Source organism: Pyxicephalus adspersus, chromosome 1 (genome assembly GCF_032062135.1).
Source record: "Pyxicephalus adspersus chromosome 1, UCB_Pads_2.0, whole genome shotgun sequence".
Taxonomy (NCBI): Eukaryota; Metazoa; Chordata; class Amphibia; order Anura; family Pyxicephalidae; genus Pyxicephalus; species Pyxicephalus adspersus.
In genome coordinates, this window is record NC_092858.1 from 38,827,374 (window position 1) to 38,851,625 (window position 24,252).

Here is a 24,252-nt window from a genome sequence, read left to right on the forward strand (position 1 = left end):
TGTGCTCCAGCTTTGTTACCCCCTGTAGCATACGCCCCAAGTATATGCTGGGACAAATATATCTAGTTAGACAGTGGTTGTAAACGGCTAGAGGAGATGAACAGCACCAAGTTACTAATAGGTAAAAACAAAATGTAGGGCTTGTATGGTGCATTTGTGTTGCCACTCTCATTGGCATGCATTAGGTTAAGGCAGCCTATTCATTTAAATGGACTGCCAAACGCACCACATAGCATAGAAAAGTTATGAAAAGCAATGCAGAGTGCCTGTCATTACAATGCAGTATGCTAAGAAAATTGCGTTTGGGGTATCATTACGTGTAAACAGAAAAAATGTACACTAATGCAGTAGCGCACAATTTTCCGCAAGTAAACACTATGGCAATAGTGGGAACAAGCCCTTAATGGATGGTTGTTTATGATACACAAAGCTTTGGCATAACTAAATATCATCCAGTTAGAGTTTACATCTACTTTAATGGTAAGCTGAGATGACTCGCTGATGTTAGCAGAGTTGAAAATTTCCTAGATAGCATTAACACTAATTGATTTAGTGCCCAAGTGGGATCCAGATAATTATAAAACGAGTAGGCTCACATTTTTAAACTGTATCTGTGTACCAGAAGTAAAAAGTATCACATTTTCCAGAATGTGCCTAACTTATTCTGTTAACATAACATAAACCTTTTCATAAGGGAAAAAAAAGGCACAATTGTTGAACTGCTTCTGAAAATGTTCACTGTCTGGCTGTTACACGGTCCCAGTGACCACAGTACTTTTTTAACTCAATGTCTAAGAACAAATATGCTCATGACACAACTCAGATGTCCCTACCTGCTTGCCTGTTCTATTATATATTGCCTCCTTGGTCTCAAACTTTCCTAAACTGAGTCTGTTTTATAAAAACTTTATATATCATTTTTTTTATCCAGATTTAAAAGGAATTATGTCAACAACAAAAAGAGACCAAAACATAACAGTATAACAACCCATCCTGCCTCAAGCTTGTAAAACAATCAAACTATAGTAGGCAACAAAGTGTCCCGGAGGAATGCTATAATCCTAATGAAGTCCTTGCTGTCAAGAAAATGTTTCAAACTGCTGATCATGGGGCAAAGGTCACCTCTGGATGTAACTGTACGGTGCAATACCTAGAGCCTAAAGTCCAATAATATATGGAAAATTCAGTGATTATTTTAATATAAAGCAGAAATATATTTTTAACATTTTTTATTAGGTTACCTTTTTATCCTGTGTTCTCAAAAATTATAAAGCATTTTGTGCATGTGGCATAAGGAATATACCATTTCAAGCCTGTGAAGACCATCCTGCAGAAAAAGTCTGATTATTTAAGTTTTATTCCACACACCTGTGTTTCCACTAAGAAGATGAAAAACGACAGGATAGTGTACACCTAAGATTGTGTTTTGCCTTAGGCTGACTAATTATTATTATTTGGATAAATGGGTTATTTTTTCTCCTTTTAGTACAGTCTTTTTCAACCTTTTTTTCCCTTAGGAACCCCTGAAATAATTTTCAGGTCTCAGAAAACCCCTGCTAAGAATAATTTATTGGGGGTCATTAAGGAAATAAAGCCAACTTCTTAGACAGGGCTCTACCAAGTGGTGTTGGCCCCAGGACTTTGTAGGCATGATCAATTCAGCCTCCACTTCAGGAACCCCTTGCAACCTCTGGAGGAACCCTGGGGTTCCATGAAACAATGTGTGGGAATGGCTGTTTTTGGCATTTGCTTGGAGTAGCGTTGTTACACTTTTTGTAAACACTACGGTTAACTACTCCAGCTGCTTTTACAAACTATGTCATTTCATTTAATCCTAGCTGACACATCCTGCAAGTCCTACCCCAACTAACTCCAAAGGAAAGCCCTTGCTTCTGAATGATGAGAGTGGAGTGGGGGTGCCAGTAGTGTTAATACATGGACTATAATGCACTGGGCAGATCAGTGTAGTTTGGCCCTCAACTGGAAGAAAACCTGCTTCAAAATGACTATACAATTTACACTGTTACATCAAATTGTTAATTCAGGATAATTCCACTTGTTTAATATATATACTCAAACATAAACAGTGCATCATAAATATAAAAAACTAAAGCTCAGGTAAATAGAATTTATTAATTATTGCATCTGGTCTTGAATTCAATTTTATGTATTATAAAAAAATTGAGGACATTACAAAGCAATCTAGTTGTGTATGGAGTGTGCATAGTCTCATCACAGGAGCTAATCTGGTGCACTGGGAAATGTGGTTGCTTATGTACTGCTCTTTGCTGATTCAGCAAGTCAAGTCAGCACCACACTGTGCGGCCTATTGAGCAGAACAGGGACATTACCCAAAATACACTGCATAGAGGATGTGCATGCAGAATTACAAGGGATCTCCCAATGGTCAGACAAAATATGTCTTTATACCTACAAGGTACGGATTATAAAAATAAAGAATAATTAGCTTCTTAAATTAAAGGCTCCAGTTTCTTGATAACTGATCTCTATATAGTGTGCAGAATAGTTAAACAAAGTGATTGCATTGGGCAGGCAGGGCAGATTTGCAAAGCAAGATATGGAAACTATAGAATTTAGTTGTATTTTAAAAGTGATTGTATTATTGGCTGGGACTGGAAGATGAATGTATGGATGTATACTTTACAGCCATGCTTAAATAAAGTGGACCTGTTAAATTTCACATTTAAAGTAAAATGATCTGCAAAGAAAGGTTCTCACCCAACCTTCAGTTTAAGCCGTCAATCACATAAATGTAAATCTTTCAATAAAGAGTTCAGAGAGTATGTCATATCTGGGTTCTAAACGGTAGGCTTGCACAATCATTATTTAAGAGTGTGTAGCAGGGTGCACAGGAAAGAAAAACTATTGACGTGTAATCATACTCTCATGTCCTGACCCAAATCTTCTGCTCCTCACTTCCCTACATAACCATTTGTGTAACAGCCATGTAAAAAGTTTTAAAAAATATTAGAAAATGTCACTTGAGCTACAGCTCTGGAGTCTTTTGGGACTGATGTCACCATATCCAAGATGGTAGCACCCATCAGAAGTCAAAGGGATTCTTTACCTGTAGCCCAACCCTTGAGCACTCCATTAGTTATATGTGTAAGCTATTTGGGTTTCAACTTGACACCTTTTCAATACAATCATTATGTAGCATGTGTGGGAAGGAACCAGAGCCTGCTTAAGCAATGAGCAAATATGGCTGCTCATATGTATATACATTATAAATACAAACTATACAAACAAAGGTTTTAAAAAGTAAGAAAGGTTAGTGTGAAAAAACTTACTCCATTCTATGTGTACAGAACAAAAAACAGTTTTACAGTTCCTCTTTAACACATACTGATCTAACAAATATACATGTGAATAATAGATGTGTACTGGGGGACGTGTGAAACCAGGTGTAAAAGCATCTTTAATTGGCCTATGTTGTAAAATTGACTTTCAGTTTATGTGCTTCCGGTTCATTAAAAGCCAAACACACAACAGCCAAATAACATGGGAACAATTTTGTATAGGCTATACTAACTAACATCCCCTACCAGCCTCGGATTATTCTTCTGGATATAATCCTAAATATGATCCCTATCCAAACCACCTTTATTTAACTGGGCACCATATAACATTCAAAGTACAATAACCTACAACACCAATGAAAAATCATCTTCAAGACCCTTCAAAAGTGATATTTTATTTGAGGGTGGTCTCTGTTGGTCTGAATTATTTTTTTTTGGCTTCCTGTGTTTCATTGTGATTCCAGTGTTGTATTTTACCAGCAATCCAAAGATCCTCACTCTTCCTGATATAATAGGTGAAAAATTTCTTAGACCTTTGATTGTGTTTTCCTTAAAGTTTATTTGAATCCCAGAATAAACTTCTTTTATTTGTGTCCTTGTCTGTTAAATACATAACTGAAAGATTTTTTATGTCTGTGCTCAGGTGCATACTGAAGATGAGGATCGTCTCCTCCCTCCTCGAACACATTAAACTCAAACTAGCCCGCACCAACTGAAGCTTTTTTTTTCTTTTAATCGGCTTTATTATTAATTAACAGTGTGGTTCCAGAAAGATATGTCCCAGCAGAGCAGGACTTCTCCCTTTATGCATTTCATCCATTTTACAGGGCTTAATCATAGGGTGTTTTCAGACAGTTTCACATTTTATTATTGTTCAGTCATGACCCTGCCTATCAGACAAGATCAGGAACTCTTCTGGTGATATGGCCGAGGGATGAAAAAACAATGCACAGTATCTATATATTGTTCATAATAAAGCAGGGATTCTTTGACACAATTTAAAGGTACCATCATGAGCAAGAGATCATAGCCTCCTTACAGAAATCCTTTCTCAAAGCCACTGCCTCTCCTTCATATAGTTCTAGAAAAAACAACAACAAAAAACAACAAAAATGATTGTTCTGCTCCCTGGAGATTGCCCCAATAACATGTTTTGGATGGCAACTTGTAGCAAGTAAATGGGAATTTTCCTATAGGCTTCTAATACAACTATACTATCGAATGATAGCTTTCTCATGATAATATTAAGATGATGGATGGTATTCTCATGCTTATCACATATATTTACAATATGTAATGCACATGTTTTAAAAACTCGAAAGAATCCAGAAAAGGACAAATATTTTTGGGAGCAGTTAACATCAATATAAAGAAAAAACATATGAATGACCTAAATGGGTTACCATCTCCAAAGACGTGGCACACCTTCCAAGTTGCTATAAACTGGCCTAAATGTAGCTCCCATAGAAACAACACATCTCTGGAGATAATAAATCCTTTAAAACAAAAATAATTATAGTTCAGAAGATAATGAGCTCCCTCAACTCTTTCCAAAGATAAACATAAATAAGCCAACATCACCCTTAACCTTTTTCAGTAAAACTTCCAGGAAAACCTCACAATTTCTGCATAAAATGTTTACTGTAGAATAGAATGGAAGTCTCACTACCAATGGTTTAAAAAGCTGATCCTGAATGTCCCCTAACCCCATGTTTAGTGACCATATACTGGCTACAATGGGTCATTCTAGCAAAGTAGTTGCTTACGTACTTTAGGTAAATGATGGAACACTACTTTTACTAGATTCGTTTTTTTCTAAGACATTTACTGAAAAGCTATGATACATTAAAAGATCAATTTCTCCAAATCCAATATAAATGTAAAGGGTGGTTCCTCACACAATCTTTGATAAGTTGTTATGACTATATAGTTTCCCTGTGGTAGCCATCTGTATTTTGTACCACCGTTGTTCCAACTTTATCTGCCATCTTAATCATAATTCTGGTGTCTCAGACAGAAAAACAGCGAGCCATCTGATGGGGGTGTTGAGGGTTGAGATGTGCTGTGCTGCTACCCAAGAAAAAAAACATTTAGCTTTTACCTTAGCAGTGCAAGGGAAGCCTCATTGCAAACGTAGTTTAGTAATTTACCAAGAGACAGGCTTCAAATGATGCAAGACGTCAACTGCTCAGTGAATGAGCTACAAATCACTCGAATCGCCGTGGCACAGGTCTTTCATTGACTGCAATTCAAATCTTCCTAGCAACAAAAATACTAAAGAGAGCAATTCTATTTCTGTTACAGATCACTGCTACAAGACTGCTTGTAAGACATGGCTCTAAAGCTAAGACTATTTCCTTTTCTCTAACGTAGCTATATAAATATGCAGAAGGGTACGCTGCTGTTGTTGAGCATGCTGGTTTGTGCTTCCAGTCACTGCATTAAATGCAAAATATTAGTACCAGTCCTATAGACTATGTGTATTTGATATTTTCTGTAGTGTTTAATGAACCTTATGAATAACCCAGCTTAAGTTTTATTAACTGCACAGGGTATGGATGTAATGGGAATGTGTGTACATAAGGCACAACAGAGCTGTGGATCTTTGCTTTTGCTTCCTCTACGGTTTTCTATAATTCCTCTATAGAAAGCAAGATGAAATTTCTACAAAATTTTGGAAGTTTTCTTTTAGGCCATGATCATGGCGTTACATTTCAGTAACACAAATTTTCTGTGCATTGTGGTGTTTTGAGTAGCCTGCCCTAACATAACCCATACCAATGGAAATTGTAATGTTTCTGTAGAGCAGCCATGATGTGATCAAGCCCTCGATTCTCTTTCAATTTAACAGTAACGTTGGACAAATCCCAGACCTCAGATAAGAGGTGAAACTCATTTATTACCTGTCTTTTGCGTGTCTACAGTCATAAAAGACAGACATAAATGCAAACACCATACAGTACCTGGATACAAAGAAATTAGTAATTATAGGAACCTGGATAAGGGGTAAGTGCATAGCTACCAACACATTACTACTCTTCAATAGCACCTAAAGGCATTGGTATGGTGTTTTTATTAACACTAGCCAAGTGTGCCCATTCCTTAAACAGATAATTCAGAATAGTGCGTCGTATTTAGGCACATGTGAGATTAGCTATAAGGCTTAGGTAGTGTTCATTACTACTTCAGATCAAACAATGTTATTAGTAAGGTTTCAAAACCATGGGGGTGACAGTATAACAATATAGCTGTGCCAAGCATGGCCATCTGGACGGAAACATATAGGCACCAGCAATATGGCAATGTTAGCACATGGCTCATGAAAGATGGCTGTATGTGTACTTATGAAGTCCCAAGTGCTCTATATACCTGTGCATGACTCAATGCAGACAGAAGCTATCCAACATTACAGTCTAGTCTAGTCAGTCCAGTCTCTGAAGGTAATGGCTTAGAGAGGCTTATCTAAGTCTCTTCACTGTTTATCCATCTGATAGCACTAGCACCAGTGTAAAACTGGGAAGAAGGTGTGGGCCAAACAGTATTTTCCAATAGCCCTCTGCTACTTGTGTGACCAGAACAATAGGCTACAGATCATGAGTGGTGGAAATGGCCTACAGGGAGCTCTACATATATATATATCAACTTTGATATCAAATATTAACATGCTTTCATGAGTGAATGTTAATATGGAATAGTGGGTCCTGGGCAACATACATTTATAATGTGAACCTCCATGATTTAAAACTAAAATACACTAAATGAAAGAAGTAGGCTAGAGACAGTAAGGCTGGGGAAAACAGGGCCAGATGATGCTCGGAGTCTTCCAGACAGGAAATAAAGTGGGCTCAACCTGACTTGCTGCAGCTTATATTGCCCACTGTGAGAAATGAAAGTAAGGTGTTTCAGTACGGGGGAGGAGCCTAAACAACTGTGCGAGACTGAAGGTATGGCTAGAGTTCAGCTTTAAAAGAATGCGTTTTAAGTTATTTTTAAGGGTATGTTAACAATAAATAATGTATTTCAGCTTCCAGACTATTTTGGTTTAACTCTATATATTGAGTTCATATGGATGCTAAATATAGTTGTTAAGCTATCAAAGAGAGACTAAGAGAGATAAAGGATCTCTCTATATAGTGCTTGAAATTGTAAGGTATGAGGATAATTGTTGTGAAAAAAGATGAGATAAAAGTGCAGGCAAGAAAAAAGCTAAGAGCATTGGCAGTGAGGTTGCACTGCTCCTAAAACTTCTTCTGGAGAGACTCAACATGTAGCATCTCACCCACGGCCAACCATTAAATAGGGGTGTCAGAGAGAGGTTCAGAGAGAGAATTTGCAAACATTCTTAAAACTGTGAGCTGTGAACTGCATGGGAATAGCTGTTCCTACCATGGGGCTGAGCATAAGCCTGTTGGGCTTGGATGAGAAAGTCTTCTTTCTCTTAAGTATTGGCTACCCTATGCTCCTTAAAGAGTTTTATTTGTACCTGAAGAAAGTTCTTTCCGAATCTGGCATTTCTCCTTTTCCCTAAATATTTAAGCCCCATGTCCAGGAAATGTGTGTGTCTCTAAAAGGATGGCTGTAATTTCTGGTTGAGAAAGATGTAACAATGTTTAGGAAGAGTGCCAGTACTTTAATAAGGGAAGATATAGTAATGTTGCCATGCTCCTAAACTCTTACTTCAACTTTATTAATGGTATTTTTTAGTGTTTTTGTGCCCTGGCCTGTGTGCTTTAAATATGCTGTCTGCATGTTGGGTCCATTCTCTCTGTGTGGTTCGCCTGTGTCTATATATGCTGTGGGTATGATCTAACCATTGTGTGATCTCCCTGCATATTCTCTGACTGTGTGCTTTAAATGTGTGTTGCACAAATAATTAAGTGTCGGTTGTACATAAGAATGGCCCACATTCTGCACCCCCTTAGCGTGTGATCACTACACCAACTTTGGGTCTCATTGAAGGCTCCAAGTGACAACAAATTTGGAAAGAGGAATCCACAGGAAGAGAATGTTGTACTCATAAATACATTGATGTGCTTTAGAGTTGTTAGTGCTCCACCAGCATTATGATTCTAAAGACAACGAAATACTACTAAATTAAAAAAAATACGAAAGAATAGCCCAGTCATGTGACTTGTCAAAGTCATTTTTCAATCACAGAATTCTATCTACTCCTTTAGGTAGAAAAAAACTTCGGAAGATACTGCAGGCTGCATACCATGGTCTGAACCTATTGCCTATAGCCCAATTTGTGGGCTGTAGTATGTAGCAATATGTACTAAGCATAGCATAGGAATGCTATGCTTAATACATACCATCAGGAGTGGCCACCCTGCATCACTGTGCTATAATGCAATAAAAAGACGAAAGAACGCCTTAGCTACAATCAACAGCAGTTAATTCATAAAACAGGTGAAAAAGGGTCAAATAATGAATTTAATTTTGCTTCATGAGAAAAGTAGGAGTACAATAGCAAAGAAAATATAAAATCTCATTTCAGTTGTTAGGCTGCCCTTTTATTTAGCCGTGCAAGCAATCCAGGGATCACTGCACATATGCATGCGGTATAAGGTGTGAGAAGCAAGCAAGGTAGTTTGTATGCAATGAGGGTCCTAACCAGCGGCCACAGGGATTGTTCAGCATGTGAGCCAATGTTTCACCCACTCAGCAAAACTGTAGTTGGGCAAAGAATCATTTGCACTGTACTTTGAACATGTGACCAAGACCTTCAGACTCCTCATAGCAAGTTGTCAGATTTTCTATGAGGAATTCCTAATTTTATTAATGTTGTATGCATGCCTTTATAAAAAAACAGTGATAAGTAAGTATTCCTTGGTGTGGGTTACAATACATCAAGTTCTTCTTAAAGTGAAGTCAAAGAGATAAGTTTATTGATGGTGAAATACAAACAGAGCACTAACCCAATAACACAATAATCGAGTGTACACTGCATTAGGCAGCCTATTTGTTAGTCTGTCAACACAACTAAATTCAGAGAAAAGTAGATCTGTTTTTCAGAATGCAGCTCACTAAAATGCACAGTGGTGCACTGCTATATACTGTGTACATATATTTAAATTTCATTGATAATAATAGGCAGTACACCACAACCCATATACAGTGGGTTGCCGTACATTACCGTAATATGCCTTACAATGGGCCTACTCATCTTACACTTTCTTCTACTCCCTATAGAGCTTGTGCAACCTGCCATGCAGCTGTGTAAACAAATACTAGATTGCATGTGCTGACTACTAAACTACAATGTGCATATGAAGGATCTATGATGTCTGTACAAGCTAAAATGGTGGCACTGGCAGGTGGCTTATATAGAATTATATGGAGCTTTGCAATGCTACTACAGGGACTCAACCCAACCTCCTAAGCATGTAGCTACCTGTATAAAAACACCTCATCAGGTCAGTATTATATAAGCTTGATTTATCATTTGCTCTAGTCGTATACTAATATGTTGTGTTGTATTCTTTTGTCCTAATAAAAAGGCATAATACATTTGACCGGCCTTAAGAAAGCATGATTTTTATAATCCGGTTTAGTTAACTATGGCAGGTATCTTGCCAGCACATACTTTCATTCTGAAGAGTTACTTTTACTGACTAGTGGTGACCAGTCCCAGCTTTAAACCATACCATATATCCAATGGAGGTAAACTTTATAAACCAAGGCATTTTCCATGTGCACTATCTAACTCCAAGCATTGCCCATCATAGTTATCAGACAAGCTGGATGTACTGCACAGCATCATATGACATAAGGCTACAGTTCTACCCAGAAGCATTTGAAAAGCCTGATCAAGTCAAACTTAAATGAATTATAAAATTAATTTTAAGTTTATGCTGAACATACTTTTAAACCTGTCATATTAGTAGTGTTTGCTGAACAACAGTACCTGTTTAAAGAACCTGTCAAGCACATTAAAAGTTTTTGAACTAAAACTGATTACCAAAAAGTGTCTGCTATTATCTCTCAAGTCAGAAAACCTAAGTATGTGCATCCCTCTGAAATAGACTTAATTTTAATGTTAATGGATTGACTCCAAATTTTTAACCAATCCCAGGCTACCAACTCTCCAACATTCCAGTACTCTCATTGGTCAGGGAAATGGTGGGAGGGCACAAATTAGTCATCAAATCAGGGAAAATAAGCCCTAAGTAAATATAGTTTCGGAGGGAAGAACATATGAAGTATTCTTGAAGATAAAATAAATCATAGAAAGCATCTTGCGATCCGTCCCCTCAATCTAAGTATCTATCTAAGTATCTATTGATCTATCTATCTATCTATCTATCTATCTATCTATCTATCTATCTATCTATTGATCTATCAGAATTGATAATTTACTAAATGCTGGCACAATTTTATAATTGTCCATCACCTCTGAAATAAAGCTGTAATAGCCAGCTTCACCACCCTACAATAATTCCACTTCTATGATACCCTTAAGATACATATAATATGGAAAGACAATGTCAGATATAAAACATAATGTTTCTTCAAATAATCAAAGACAGTTTTATGAGAGATATAATATAAAAAAACCAACACACTGATTACTGAAACAGTGCAATCATGACTATTCGCAGCAAGCACCCTAGGGTACGCTTCCAGACAAACACCCAAGGGGAAGACACCCCAGTAAATCATCAGCATGGTGACTGTCTGATCCTGGCAGCAGCATCTGGGATGAATGACCACTCCGTTATGTCAGTAAATAGCCACTCCAGCCTATAATATTAAACCGTGCCCCCAGGAAGAGATTTCAGACACAATCAGACTGAGATCAAGCCGCGAGATCTCAGACACAATTACTCAGAAACATTTCCTTTGCAAATTTCCTCATGTAAGATCTCCAAGCAAAGCCAATACGCCTTTTGCGTTACAATGAAGAGACAGTATAAATGTTCCCTTTTGCAACCCTTGTGTTTTCATTGTCCATTTCCAAAGAACAAGTGTAGGCTATTGATTTAATAATACATTAGAAGCATAGCTAGACATATGGAGGAGGTGAAATACATATACACTTAAAGAGATGCTTTTTCCAAGTGCTCATATATATTATGAGTAAGCTTGCATGACAATCATCTTCATAGCTTGTTCTGCTATATTCGACATGATTCTCCCAAACCTGCAATGACCATGGTCTCCATAAATATCACCACAGACACCATCTAATCTACACACAGCTATAACAATCACAGATCTACAGCATGTGATTTTTTTAATAGCATGTAATTCTATAATGCATCACATAAAACAAAGCAAACATGTGTAACGCAAATTAATAATGTAAGATTTTAAAAACCCCTGCCATGTCACACGGCACAATAGATATAGAATACATGACACAAACATGCTTGCGGTGACACCTCACACTCGACACCCCTTCTGGTACAAAGCTTATTGTTGAGAAGAGAAACCATACCATAATGCATGCCTGTATATATTCACACCCCCAGACCATTTACCTCAGGTGACTTTCTTGTGAGACACTATGCCTTACATAGGCTGACCCAAAGAGATACAGGCATGCAACAATGAACATGACCCACCTGTTCAGGGCCCTGGAAGCAGATTCTGCACTGCGGGGTCCTCATGCCACTATCGATACTGCTGCCCAGGGAAACGGCGTCCAGCGCAGCCCCGAGCCTCCCATCTTTCTCTTCCAGTCCCAGGTTGCGGGTTCTAGGATCAGACCCATAGTATTCCTCATCATCGTCTCTAGAGGAGCAGTCCGCAAAGGGTGGCCATCCACAGCCCCCCACGCCGAGCCCGCGCATAGCGTGGCCCGGGTCAGGTTCACTTCGCCCAGATCGGGTCAGCACCAGAACCTTCAGTTCATTAAAGAACATGCGAAGCCGGTACTTAAACATCATTCACCAACCGGCGGTCCAGTTGTTTGGGGGCTTCCAGGGCACAGCCAGACAGGTCCTAGAAGCAGAGGCATGGACACAGGTCCCCAATGACCCAATGATAAAAGAATGCTCCTCACCACTCCTCTGTGCTCCTGTATACCAGGCAGAAGACAGCACTGCATGGGGTTAAGTGAGTGCAATTCACTATTGTCTATCTAAAGGGTCTGGAGGGACTGCAATAAGGTGCATCCACCAACCCCTACCAATTACATGGGGGGGAATAAAAAAAGCAAATCATCTGTAATCTGATGATTCATTGGACAAAATTAAATGGAGCAACGTCAGGTATAAATGAATCACCCCAACATGCATTAGTTGCTTAAAAAGATAAGGGGGTCAGCAGCGGGATCTGGGACCTGAAACCTTACCGCAAAGGGTGCTGACAGCTGATAAAGGGGGGAAGAAGGGCAACAATCTGATGTCTACAGTGGAAGGCAGAAACGGTTAAATGCAAGTGAATACATGAGAAAGCAATTAATGTAGATGCGGGATGGGAAAAGAAGGATAATGAGATTTCTCCACTGCCCATCCTATCTCTGGAGGAGTGCAGCCTTCCATGCCCAACCAAACAGCCACCTGAAAAATGTGATTCTGCACGATCAGCCCACCAACAAAAAAAAAGAGAATATGGGTAATCCGGGCAATGGTGTGGACGTCTCCAGTCGTTGGATCTTATGTCTTCTTCCCTCCCCCTTGCTTCCTTTTTCTTTTCCTCGGATGAGACACACAGGGCTCCTCTTTTGTTTCAGCTCTCAGCATCCCCAGCCTGATCTGTCTTGCCATCCATCCACTGCTGATTTAACCCAGGGACCTGCAGCAGCATCAGCAGCTCCTCCATTCATGGTGCTGGGAAGCCAGCTCACTGCAAGGCGGAGAGAAATGGGGAAAAACACAGACAAGGGTTATAGCAATGCAAATCCAATGCAGACCCCCCTGATAAGACATCCCCCATACACACACAGCACAATACAACATATGTCAGGGTGTTGGGTATCCTCACCATTCGCAGCCCTCCAGGAGATGCATTATTCCCACCCAGTGGCACTGCTTCTCTACAGATGATGTGTTTTTTTTTTTTTTATTATTATTATTATTGCATTTAGCTGTGGCAGAAACAGATGGCTATAAAGTGAAGGCTGGATAAATATGGCTTCTTCTTCCGGTATGGCATGTTAAATAAAACATTTTTTTTTTCTGTAGTTACCGTGCGGTGGGGATGGATGTGATCCGGTGCTGCGCATCTGCAGCTGGCCCGGGGATCGGAGGGGAGCTGACGTGGGCGGTCACGTGGGAGTGGGGCGGGAGATGTGAAAGTGACCGGTGTGCGGATGTTGGCATGTACCTGGGTCAGGCCAAGGGTGGGCTCTGGGTGAACTGCCAGTGCTGGGTGACAGGGTGCAGGCAGGGAGGAAAATAAGGGCACCTGTGCAGGAAACATGCTTATTGCATGTGTTCATAGAGAAACATGAGTTATATTGTTATAAAAGAGGAGGGAACGTTTTATTTATTGTATAACCAGTAAACCCCTGATATATATATTATATAGATAATATTATTTAATATATTACATCTCTCTCTCCTCTCTTGTGCTGTCTCTGTCTCTCTGTGAACTCTCTGTTCTCTCTCATCACCCTCTCTCTCTCATGCTGTCTCTCCCTCTCTCCTGAGGTCTCCCTCTCTCTCTCTCTCATCACCCTCTCTCTCGTGCTGTCTATCTCTCTCTGTGATCTCTCTCTTTCTGAGATCTTTTACACTCTGTTCTCTCTTTCTGTGCTCTCTCTCTCTGTTTTCCCTCTCTCTCTCTCTGATCTCTCTCTCTTTCCCTCTCTGTTCTCTCTCTCTCTCACTGTGATCTCTCTCTCTCTCTCTCTCTCTGATGCAGCCAGAGGTGAGGTCTATGTTTGCTTCAGGGGACCCCTGGGAGCCCATTTAAAGGAAGAAGTGCGCGAGCGCATTTTGAAAGGGGAATACATCAAGGTTTTCTCTCTGTTGCCTTTAGAGTGTTTTAATGTTGAGAAACAGTCGGGTGAAGGGCGCAAGGAGGAGAGTGAACAGCGCAGATACCGTTTGATCCCGCGCACATTTTTTAATTGGTTACAGGCATTCAGTATATTGGCCAGTGTTTTGGGGGAACGGCAACCTGGGTTGTGTGCAAGTTTGTTTTGCTACCTGGATACTATCAGGGACGCGTACAAGCTTTATGGGGGAACAGCGTGGCTGAGGTATGACGAACAATTTCGTCAGCGCAAAGCAGTGCGTCCTTCCCTGAGGTGGGATCACAAGGACATAGGTCTCTGGATGCGGATTATGTCTTTAGGGAGGTCGGGGAGTGCGCAGTTTTTTCAGGGGGGGGCGGTGGGGCTCAAGGAGGGGCATCGCCGGCCGGAAAGAAGAAAGGAATTTGCTGGTTAATGAAAGGTCCTGCAAGTTCAGTGGAACCTGCCGTTTTCGTCATGAATGCTCGGGGTGCAGAGGGAACCATGGATTAGCGAGGTGTTTCAAGCAAGGAGCAGGCAAAGGAGGCAATGGTAGTGGAAAAGGACAGGACCCCGGTGATTATCGCAAGGATGCGCCCTTTCCTCGGTAAATATCCCAAAAGAGTGGCGGCACAGATACTGGAGACAGGTTTTTCTGAGGGGTTTCGGATCCCTTATAACTTGGCTGCGATCCCGGCGGAACCCAAGAATTTGAGATCGGCATTGGACTACCCGGCAGTGGTTTCTGAAAAATTGGAGAAGGAGGGGAGTTTGGTGAGGATGAGTGGGCCTTTTCGGGAACCACCGCTGGAAGGTTTGATGATCTCCCCGTTGGGTTTGGTGCCCAAGAAGGAGAGGGGTAAGTTTAGGATGATACATCATTTATTGTTCCCGCCGGGGGGGTCAGTGAATGATGGCATTGATCCTGAATTATGCTCAGTGGCTTACACGTCTCTGGATGCGGCAATCAGGTGGGTGCGGCACTATGGTACGGAGGCGTTGTTGGCTAAGGCTGACATAGAGGCGGCTTTTCGCTTGCTGCCAGTACATCCGGCAGATGTGCGTTTTCTGGGTTGTAAGTGGCAGGGGGAGTATTTTGTGGACAGATGCCTGCCCATGGTATGTTCTATTACCTGCTCACTGTTTGAAATGTTTAGTTCCTTTTTGGAGAGGGTGGTTAGAACGGTCGCGGGCGTGGATTCAGTCATCCAATATCTGGATGTGTTCTTGTTGATTGGGCCGGCGGGTAGTTCAGTCTGTAGGGTGTTACTGGGGACCTTACAACATGTGGCGGAGAGGTTCGGAGTGCCGCTTGCGGAGGACAAGACGGAAGGTCCAGGGACCACCATTACATTCTTGGGGATAGAATTGGACTCCCAGGCCATGGAAAGTAGGCTGCCGCTGGACAAACTGATGGCGTTGCGGGAGGAGGTGGTGTCGGCGTGTGGACGCAAGAAGATAAGGCTGCAGGAGGTGCAGTCCTTGTTGGGTAAGTTGAATTTTGCATGTAGAGTGGTTAGGATGGGTAGGATTTTTTGCAGGCGGTTGGCTGCGGCCACGGCGGGGGTTCGTCGGCCAGGACACTTTGTGCGTTTGTCCAAAGAAGTGCGGGCTGATTTGCAGGTATGGAAGGTTTTCCTGGAAGCTTTCAATGGGAAGGCTATGTGGCTGGAAGGGCCAGTGTCGGCCATGGATTTGGAGCTGTTTACTGATGCGGCGGACTCTACGGGGTTTGGGGCGTATTTTCGCGTATGGGCGTATGGTGCGTGGGGGCATGGCCACAGGAGTGGGTGGCCGCTGAGTTGGTGCGGAACCTAGTGGTGTTAGAACTGTTCCCTATAGTAGTGGCAGTTGAATTGTGGGGTGAGGCTCTGGCAGGCAAGAAGGTGAGGTTTCATTGCGATAACCTGGGGGTAGTCCAAGCTATTAATAGCCTGTCCGTGTCATCAGCACCAGCGATGCGGCTGTTGCGGCGGCTGGTGCTTAAATCCCTGCAGCATAACATTTATTTGTTTGCGCGTCATATTCCAGGGGTGCGCAATGTCATAGCTGATGCCTTGTCTCGTTTTCAGTGGGACAGGTTTCTTCTGTTGGCACCGGAAGCAGATCTGCACGGAGAACGCTGTCCGGAGGAGTTGTGGAAGCTTGCACTGGATTAATTGGTAATATGATTCGGAGGTTGGTGAGTGAGCAGACGTGGGGGGCTTTTTTCTGCAGTTTGGTTGGAATGGGAGCGGTTATGCGCGCAGTTGGGGGGTTGGAGGTCGGGGATAGAGCTGGTGCATTTGCTGTTGTTTTGGTTGGCACAGGACTTCTCAAAGGGAGTATCGGTGGCGGCCATCAATAGGAAATTAGCCGGGATGGCCTTTTATTGCAAATTGAAAGGGGGGCGGGACTTTACAAAAACGTTTGTGGTACGGCAGGCGGTTAAGGGTTATAGGAAGGGGAGGCAGACGGCCGATCTTAGGGGACCGGTATCTTTTGAGCTGTTGCGGGATTTGCTGCAGGTGTTGGGGAGAGTGTGCACAGGTGGTTATGAGCGATTGCTGTTTAGGGCCACTTTTGTCTTGGCCTTTTTGGGGCTATGAGAATTGGGGAGTTGGTCAGTCCGGCCAGGAGCATGGCTGGGGGTGTGATGTTCCGGGATGTGACATGGGCGCCGGGTGAGGTAAGTGTACTCATACGGCGATCTAAAACTGATCAAGAGGGAAAAGGTTTCAGGGTGCAGCTATTCCAGATGGTGGGATCCCCAGTCTGCCCGGTCTCGGTAGTGGGGGATTTTCTTAGAAGCAGGCCGCACGTGGATGATCCATTGTTAATTCATGAAGATGGGGCCTGTTTGTCCCATTTTCAGTTTAAAGCTGTGTTCAGTAAATGCTTAGGGGTCATGGGGTTGGACCCTGGGGTCTACTCGTCCCATTCCTTTCGGATTGGGCTGGCCACTGAGGCTGCTAGATGGGGATTGGGGGAAAGGATAATCAAGCAGATTGGGCGTTGGGAATCAAGACGTTTTCAATTGTATGTACGGCCTCACCTGTTGTGAGGTGGCCTGGGGGGACCTCTAATTGCTGGTGTTTTGCGTGGTTGTTCATGTTTATTTTGTGTCCTAGGTGCTCGGCCCGGGATGATTTGGATCTTGGGACATTCCTTTGTCTGGTGGGGCGCCAAGCGGGCCGAAGTTCGGCCGGATGGTCGGCAGTTGGGTTTTCCCAGAGAAGTGGCTACAGTGCGTTGGCTGGGAATTCCAGGAATGTTGTGGAGTAGAGTGGTGCCGGATTTCAGGAGATTTGCGTCGTGGGACAGCCCGCCGGATGTGGTAGTTATACATGCTGGGGGCAATGATTTGGGAGTTAATTAGGGATGTGAAGCTGGATTATTTGAGGTTACAGGTGGAGTTCCCGGGGTTGGTGATTGTGTGGTCTGATATAGTGGCCAGAGCTACGTGGCGAGGAGCGAGATCAGTTGAAAGGTTGAATAAGGCCAGGATAAAAGTTAATAAAGAGGTCTGTGGCCCGAAATGGTGGGGTGGTGGTCTGCCATAGGGAGCTGGAGGAGGACAACAGCAGGTTTTTGCGTCATGATGGTGTGCATTTAAATGCAGTGGGCATCGATATGTGGTTCCTGGGACTGCAGGATGGCATTCAGAAAGCTCTTCGGGTGTGGAGGGGCGCTCAGGCGTGAGGTGTCCCGCCTGAAGCGCTGCGGCGGTTGGGGTTTAGGAGGGTAAGAGTCCTGTTGGTAATTGGGAAGGGCAACCAATTGGTAGGGTGCCTATTTAAATGGTTTTATGGTGGGGCCCCTGAGGCGGGGCTGGGCGCCTAGGGGCCAGTGTATGGAAAAACAATTTTTGGTGGAACGGACTTTACCTGGTTCCTAGACCTGCAGCTTGGTGGAGTAAACCGGAGTGGTTTGGTGGTTATAGTGCAATCGTGCACAGTAAATTGGGGTTGTGTTAAAGTTGATGGTGTTATAGTTTATTGGTTGGAAAAAGGTGTTATTAATAAAATGTAAAGTATATGTAAAGAGTATAAGAAGGTTATATGTTATTATATATGTTAATTTATGTTAATGGAAATAATATGTATATGTTATGTAAATATGGTTATAATTAATAATTATTTATGGTTATTTATGGTTATTTCTTGTTATTTATGTTGTTGTAATAAACGGCTTCTTGCCAGCCAATTTAAACCCAAAGAAGGTGTCTGTGAATGTTTAAGAGGGTGATGAGTATTGGCTGGTAGGCATGGGTTGAGGAAGTGCGGGAAAGCAAAATGGAAGTTGGGTGCGGAAAATGTTTTGATGAAAAATTTGTGTTTGGGGTTTTTCTTTAAAGGGGGTGGGGGCGGGAGATCCAAACTACCTTAGTCAAGGGAGGCCTGCAGCAGGGGACTGAGCGGAGGGCCGGCATGACTGGAGTGTTTGGGCAGCCCCCACCCCCCCACCCCTTGGTTTCTTTGTTCTGCTGGAGGGTCATGCAGGGGATAAGGTGTGAAAAAGAGTTCAAGGGGAGGTGGGATTAGCTAGAGGTTTGGTCGGAAGCTAAGGGGTGGAGAATAGAAAGGTTTAAGTAAGAGGGGCTGTCAGAAAGGAGGGACAGTTTTTTCTGGAAAGGAAAATTCCCACCCTCCCTCCCTTTGGAGCAAGGTTATGTGTGTAGGCGGTTGGGGTTTAGGAGGGTAAGAGTCCTGTTGGTATTTGGGAAGGGCAACCCATTGGTAGAGTGCCTATTTAAATGGTATTATGGTGGGGCCCCAGAGGCGGCGCTGGGCGCCTAGGGGCCAGTGTATGGAAAAACAATTTTTGGTGGAATGGACTTTACCTGGTTCCTAGACTTGCAGCTTGGTGGAGTAAACCGGAGTGGTTTGGTGGTTATAGTGCAATTGTGCACAGTAAATTGGGGTTAAAGTTGATGGTGTTATAGTTTATTGGTTGGAAAAAGGTGTTATTAATAAAATGTAAAGTATATGTAAAGAGTATAAGAAGGTTATATGTTATTATATATGTTAAGGTATGTTAATGGAAATATTATGTATATGTTATGTAAATATGGTTATAATTAATAATTATTTATGGTTATTTATTGTTATTTATGTTGTAATAAACGGCTTCTTGCCAGCCAATTTAAACCCAAAGAAGGTGTCTGTGAATGTTTAAGAGGGTGATGAGTATTGGCTGGTAGGCATGGGTGGAGGAAGTGCGGGAAAGCAAAATGGAATTGGGTGCGGAAAATGTTTTGATGAAAAATTTGTGTTTGGGGTTTTTCTTTAAAGGGGGTGGGGGCGGGAGATCTAAACTACCTTAGTCATGGCAGGCCAACTGTCTTCATCCCCCAGACTTCTTTCTTTCTCATTGCTTGCCAGAATCTAAAATGTTGCTCCAAACAATTATGACTTTCCTTCACCTGACATCACTAAACAAACTCATCACTGATAGGCTGGAAGTTTAAATATTTAAAACTCAGTCAACATAAAAGAACAAGAGTCATTTCAGCATTAAAGCAGGGTCCTTACACTTTAAAAGCAAAACATTGTCAATGTCCATTTCCAAAAAAGAACATGAATTTTGATTTGTAGATGTTGATGTAAGCCAAAATGATCCCATTGTACTGCAGAGTTAGATATTGAAATATCCAGAGATGTAAAAAAAAGTCATCACCTTACACAATAGCTCTCTAGATTATTTTTGACTAGTTTGAGTAGATCATACAAACATTAGGCTGGTCGGTGGTTAGAAATTTTCTTAATGTCAAAGAATAAAAGGGAAGGGATGTAGAGGAAGAAAGGCTTTTTTCAAGGCACTTGACAAAAGAAGTTAAAATATATTACCCTCAATACATAAAATATCAATACATAAAATGATCCAAGTTATATAACTGTGCTGTGCTTCAGCCAGTCAATATTACAGTTCATTGTTCCAATACCTGTAAGAACCCTAAGGCTGAAGAAATACCTGAAGAAAGAACCTGATTTCCTGTAATAGATTTGGAGTGAGTGGGTAGCAGAAACCCCTTGGGATACAGTTTTCAAGGATGTATTCCAGAAAGATAGTGACTGTAAAGTGTTAAGAACATTTAATGAACATTCTCCTACCCATGGACATTATTTCCCTCATATGGTATCCCTTTAAGTGAACCTGTTTATCATGGCAGCTACCCAATAAAGAATACATTTCTGTCATAGAGCTGGCAATGCTTGCTGACCACTGCTGAAATCGCACCATCAACACCTCTGGAGCCATATGTTTTAACTCTTGTCTCTGTTCTGCAAGCAGAAACATTGCCATAGACTGCCTAATATAATGCGTGGCTACTCTCTAACACTCACATCGTGTGGAAATCATTTTATACTTTTTTTTCATCCTAAGTCTTGCTCCCTATAGGTTATAGTTGTGATGACCGTGATAACCGGTTCTTTAAAGTCTCTTTTCTTCTTCACTTCCCTTGTTTTTGCCCTTTTTGCTTCTATATGTCTTTGTGATAGATTCCTGCCACGTTTTTAATTTAGTGTTTGATTAGGTCTCATATATAGGTGCACATCCCTAATGTCTGTTCCTACAAGTCATGCTCTGTGCACAATGTCTTCATTTGTAGCCACCCAGCTATTGTGCTGTAGAGAAATGTGACTACAAGTGTACACACCCACATCCATTATACACAATAGAAGGAATCATGAGACATGTAGTTTTAGAAACAAAAAAACGATTTTGCTCTGCTGCTCTCTATGGTTCAGCCAGTAAAACCTGCCAGCAGCCTCTTAAATGATTACCTGCATAGAAATCCTTTTCCAAAGTAATATATATATATTATTCATATAGAATTATGTTCCTATTGCTCTTCCTATTGCTCTTAGAATTATGTTCCTAATGTGAGGATTGTGACTTTAAATACCATTTAACTAAAATGAATGCATTGCAATGATAGGTATCAAACTTAATTATAAAAACTTCTGTGCACTTGCTGAAATATTTGGAAATGTAGTAAATCTAAGAAGTCCAAGGGATCCAATGCTCCTGATAATTTTATGACTTTATTTTGTCCTATTTTATCAGTGCAGATTTCTTGAAGAGGCAGTGCACCACTTACAGTAGCAGCCAAATGAAGATTCCAGGAAATGCTAACTGCAAACTGTAGGCTTGCCCTTATTTTAAGGAAGAGAAATGAGTGGGTTCTTGGCATGTGTAGTAGATTATATACAGTATATTTATGAGAGGTTTCTTGTTCTTTACCTACTTTCAGTAATTAATTTAGTTGTGAAACACTTTACACATGGTTAATTAAATGATGTGACATTGATTATTTTTTTTAAAGTAAGTGATGTTCTTATTAAAATCCAGGTATAACGCTTACTTCACACTGATTTTTTGCTATGGTTTGACTTTTCATTCCACCCCAAGCAACTGGAGGGAAACATGTTTGAGGGCACTTGGAAAATTGCTGAATGTGGCCAGCTACCAACAAAGAAAATGCATGGTGTGGTTTGGGGGAGCTGCCACCATACATACATCCAGTGTATTTTGCATATCTCTAGCATTTAGAAGATGCCAAACTGCCTAGTTTAGCTGCCTGACAAATGCCAAAAACCAGTACAATACACTTAAACTACACTCATACTCATGCACATACTTCTGTGCATGGCATATCTGTATATTTAACACCATTCTAAGGTGTGCAGGTTCCCATATGTTCCCCATGGTGCATTCACACATGTGCGTGTATGCGCTCGAAATCTACACTGGCATAACTGATCTTGGTTATCTATTTAGCACTGCTTCCATTTGTCTTTGCACTTTCTTGATTTTTGTCTTCTGACCAGCTTGTCTTGAAAGGTGTTTTTGCCTGTAGCTTCCATGTGCATTTGCAATCATTCACCTGCCTGCTTAGCGGGAAGACCTTTACAAGCCTGTATCAGCCTTGCAGTGCACACCACACTACAACTGCCTGCACGTGTGCCTCTCTGGAACCACATTGCCGCCTGGCACCACGTCTGGGTTCACCTGGGCCAGGAGAGGCTAACCACCACTTTAGGTACCCACCAGATATGTGACCACGTGATAGCTAGGAAACTATAAACAAATGCTGTCTCCAGTCATTTTATATTACTAAGCTTAAGTGAAAACACTATTCTTGTTTAACTATAGGTAAGTTGTCAGTTTTTACCAATATTTATGTAGCTCTCTGACACCCATACCATACTGTACTATTCATGAGCAATTTAAAAGGACAGTAACTCTGCCACATCATAAAAAACATCCCATGCACGCATATAACTGTAAAAAAGAAACAGGATACTTACTTTTCCTCTTTTTAATTCTTAAACCCTCTTGAGTTCCACCTGTGTTCGTTTTATACCACTGCCTATGCTACTGAATTCTGCTCCATTGCTATGAAATGATCGCCATAATTCATGCCACTGTGCCACCGGGCAGGATGGTGGACCCTTCGTGTCACCAGCCCAGTAGGCACAGACATGCACAGGGTGCAGAGTCTAAGCAGCTGCCCAGTCTTCTGTAGAGGTGAGGATATTACGCTGCAGGCAGCTGCCAGGTTGCGGTCCTGTGCACACAGAGGCAGGAGACTGCTGACAGAAAAGAATCAGGCGAGATGCCGGAACGTGAGACAGGTGTGTGGTCAGACAGGCCAGGGCAGGTGGCAAACAAGAATAGTCACAGGTAAAAGACAGAATCGATACACAGGAGAACCAGCAACTGGAGACCCAAACAGGAACAGCTGGAACCTGGGACCAGAGCCTAAAGGAACTCCTTTTACTCACTTCCTTTTACAGAGGAGGTCATAGATCCCCTGGTCCTGTCCCTGTGTCTGTAGTGTCTTCCCAAAGTCTGAATCCCCTGGATTCTCTGCAGTTTTCACTGGTTCCTCCCACTATCTTCCATGTAACTGGTTACAAGTTTTATTGTCAACTGGCTGTACACATTTCATAATTTACTGTATGTTGCAAATCTTCAGCTTGTTAATCATACTGGCTGCAACCAAGTGAATAATCCTTTACTAAGTAAAGAAATGATTGTCGATCTAAACTAACATGGGTGATTCAGCAAACCTGGAATGGATTTCCTAAAAGTAATGTGCTATTTGATAGCAAAGGTTTCAATACTGGACCAGATCAATACCAGGGTTGCTGGATCACCCAGCTTCACTGATGAAAGTGTATCCTCTTCAGTCTTGGAGAGCTTTAATAAATCAGGCCCAATGTACTATGCAGCTCAACACCCTCATAGTAAAGCCTTATCTATTACTAGAACTGCTTCATTAATTTTCTCTCTCACCTGCACAAGGTCAGTAGGACAATTATTGTGATGTGCAAATCAATGACATAAACGGCTTGTCATGGAATACTGAATACTGAAGTAGGATTAATTTAAATTCTCACTCTTTGGGTTCTAATTAGTAGCCAACAGAGCTATAGAAGCTTATTTAAAGATATTTATGGCTGAAAGATGAACTAAGTTAAGCATAAGAAACTAGGAAGAATGAATTAATTTGTCCTATGTATAAAATATATATTGCCTTGTTTTTTTGCAGTCCTGAAATTTGCATACATTTATTTTCTCTTTGCGTACATTATCTGGTAAAAAATAACTGCACTAGGAGACCCCATCCTTGAGTTTTCAGCAATGCAAGGTGATTCTTAGACCCTAAAAATAGTTGTAGCATCATAAAGCATTTCTTAGTTTTGAAAAGACATAATGCCAAAGCAAATAAACGTGAACATGTGTGGTTGAGCAGCACCCAAACTTCTAGCCCAGCATTTCTCAAACTTTTGTAACATTGAAGAACAGTAATGGAAGAACAATATCCACACAACACAGTACCTTAGCTTGGTGGTGAGTTAGAAAAATGTTTCTTACACTGCTAGCCAGTGGGAAGAATACCACCTATACAAATAGCCAAAAAGATTGTTCATGTTAGTGGCATCGCTCAATGCTCAAGAAACCCCTACCAACCTCTGGTGGGTTCCCAAGGTTCCGCAGAGCCCTGGTTAAGAAATAATGCTTTAGTTAATATGT

The 24,252-nt window shown here is 41.5% G+C and overlaps 1 protein-coding gene across 1 annotated transcript in view; it reads right to left on the minus strand.

Annotated features, from left to right (window-relative positions):
• Positions 1-13,484, minus strand: part of MARCHF9 (membrane associated ring-CH-type finger 9) — an 88,566-nt gene extending 75,082 nt beyond the window's left edge. The window contains exons 1-2 of the mRNA XM_072407158.1: positions 13,251-13,484; positions 11,888-13,112 (exon numbers count right to left, since the gene is read on the minus strand). Of these exons, the coding sequence (XP_072263259.1) occupies positions 11,888-12,211 (324 nt within the window). The 5' untranslated portion in view covers positions 12,212-13,112; positions 13,251-13,484. The remainder of the gene's footprint in view (positions 1-11,887; positions 13,113-13,250) is intronic.
• Between the last annotated feature and the right edge of the window lie 10,768 nt (positions 13,485-24,252).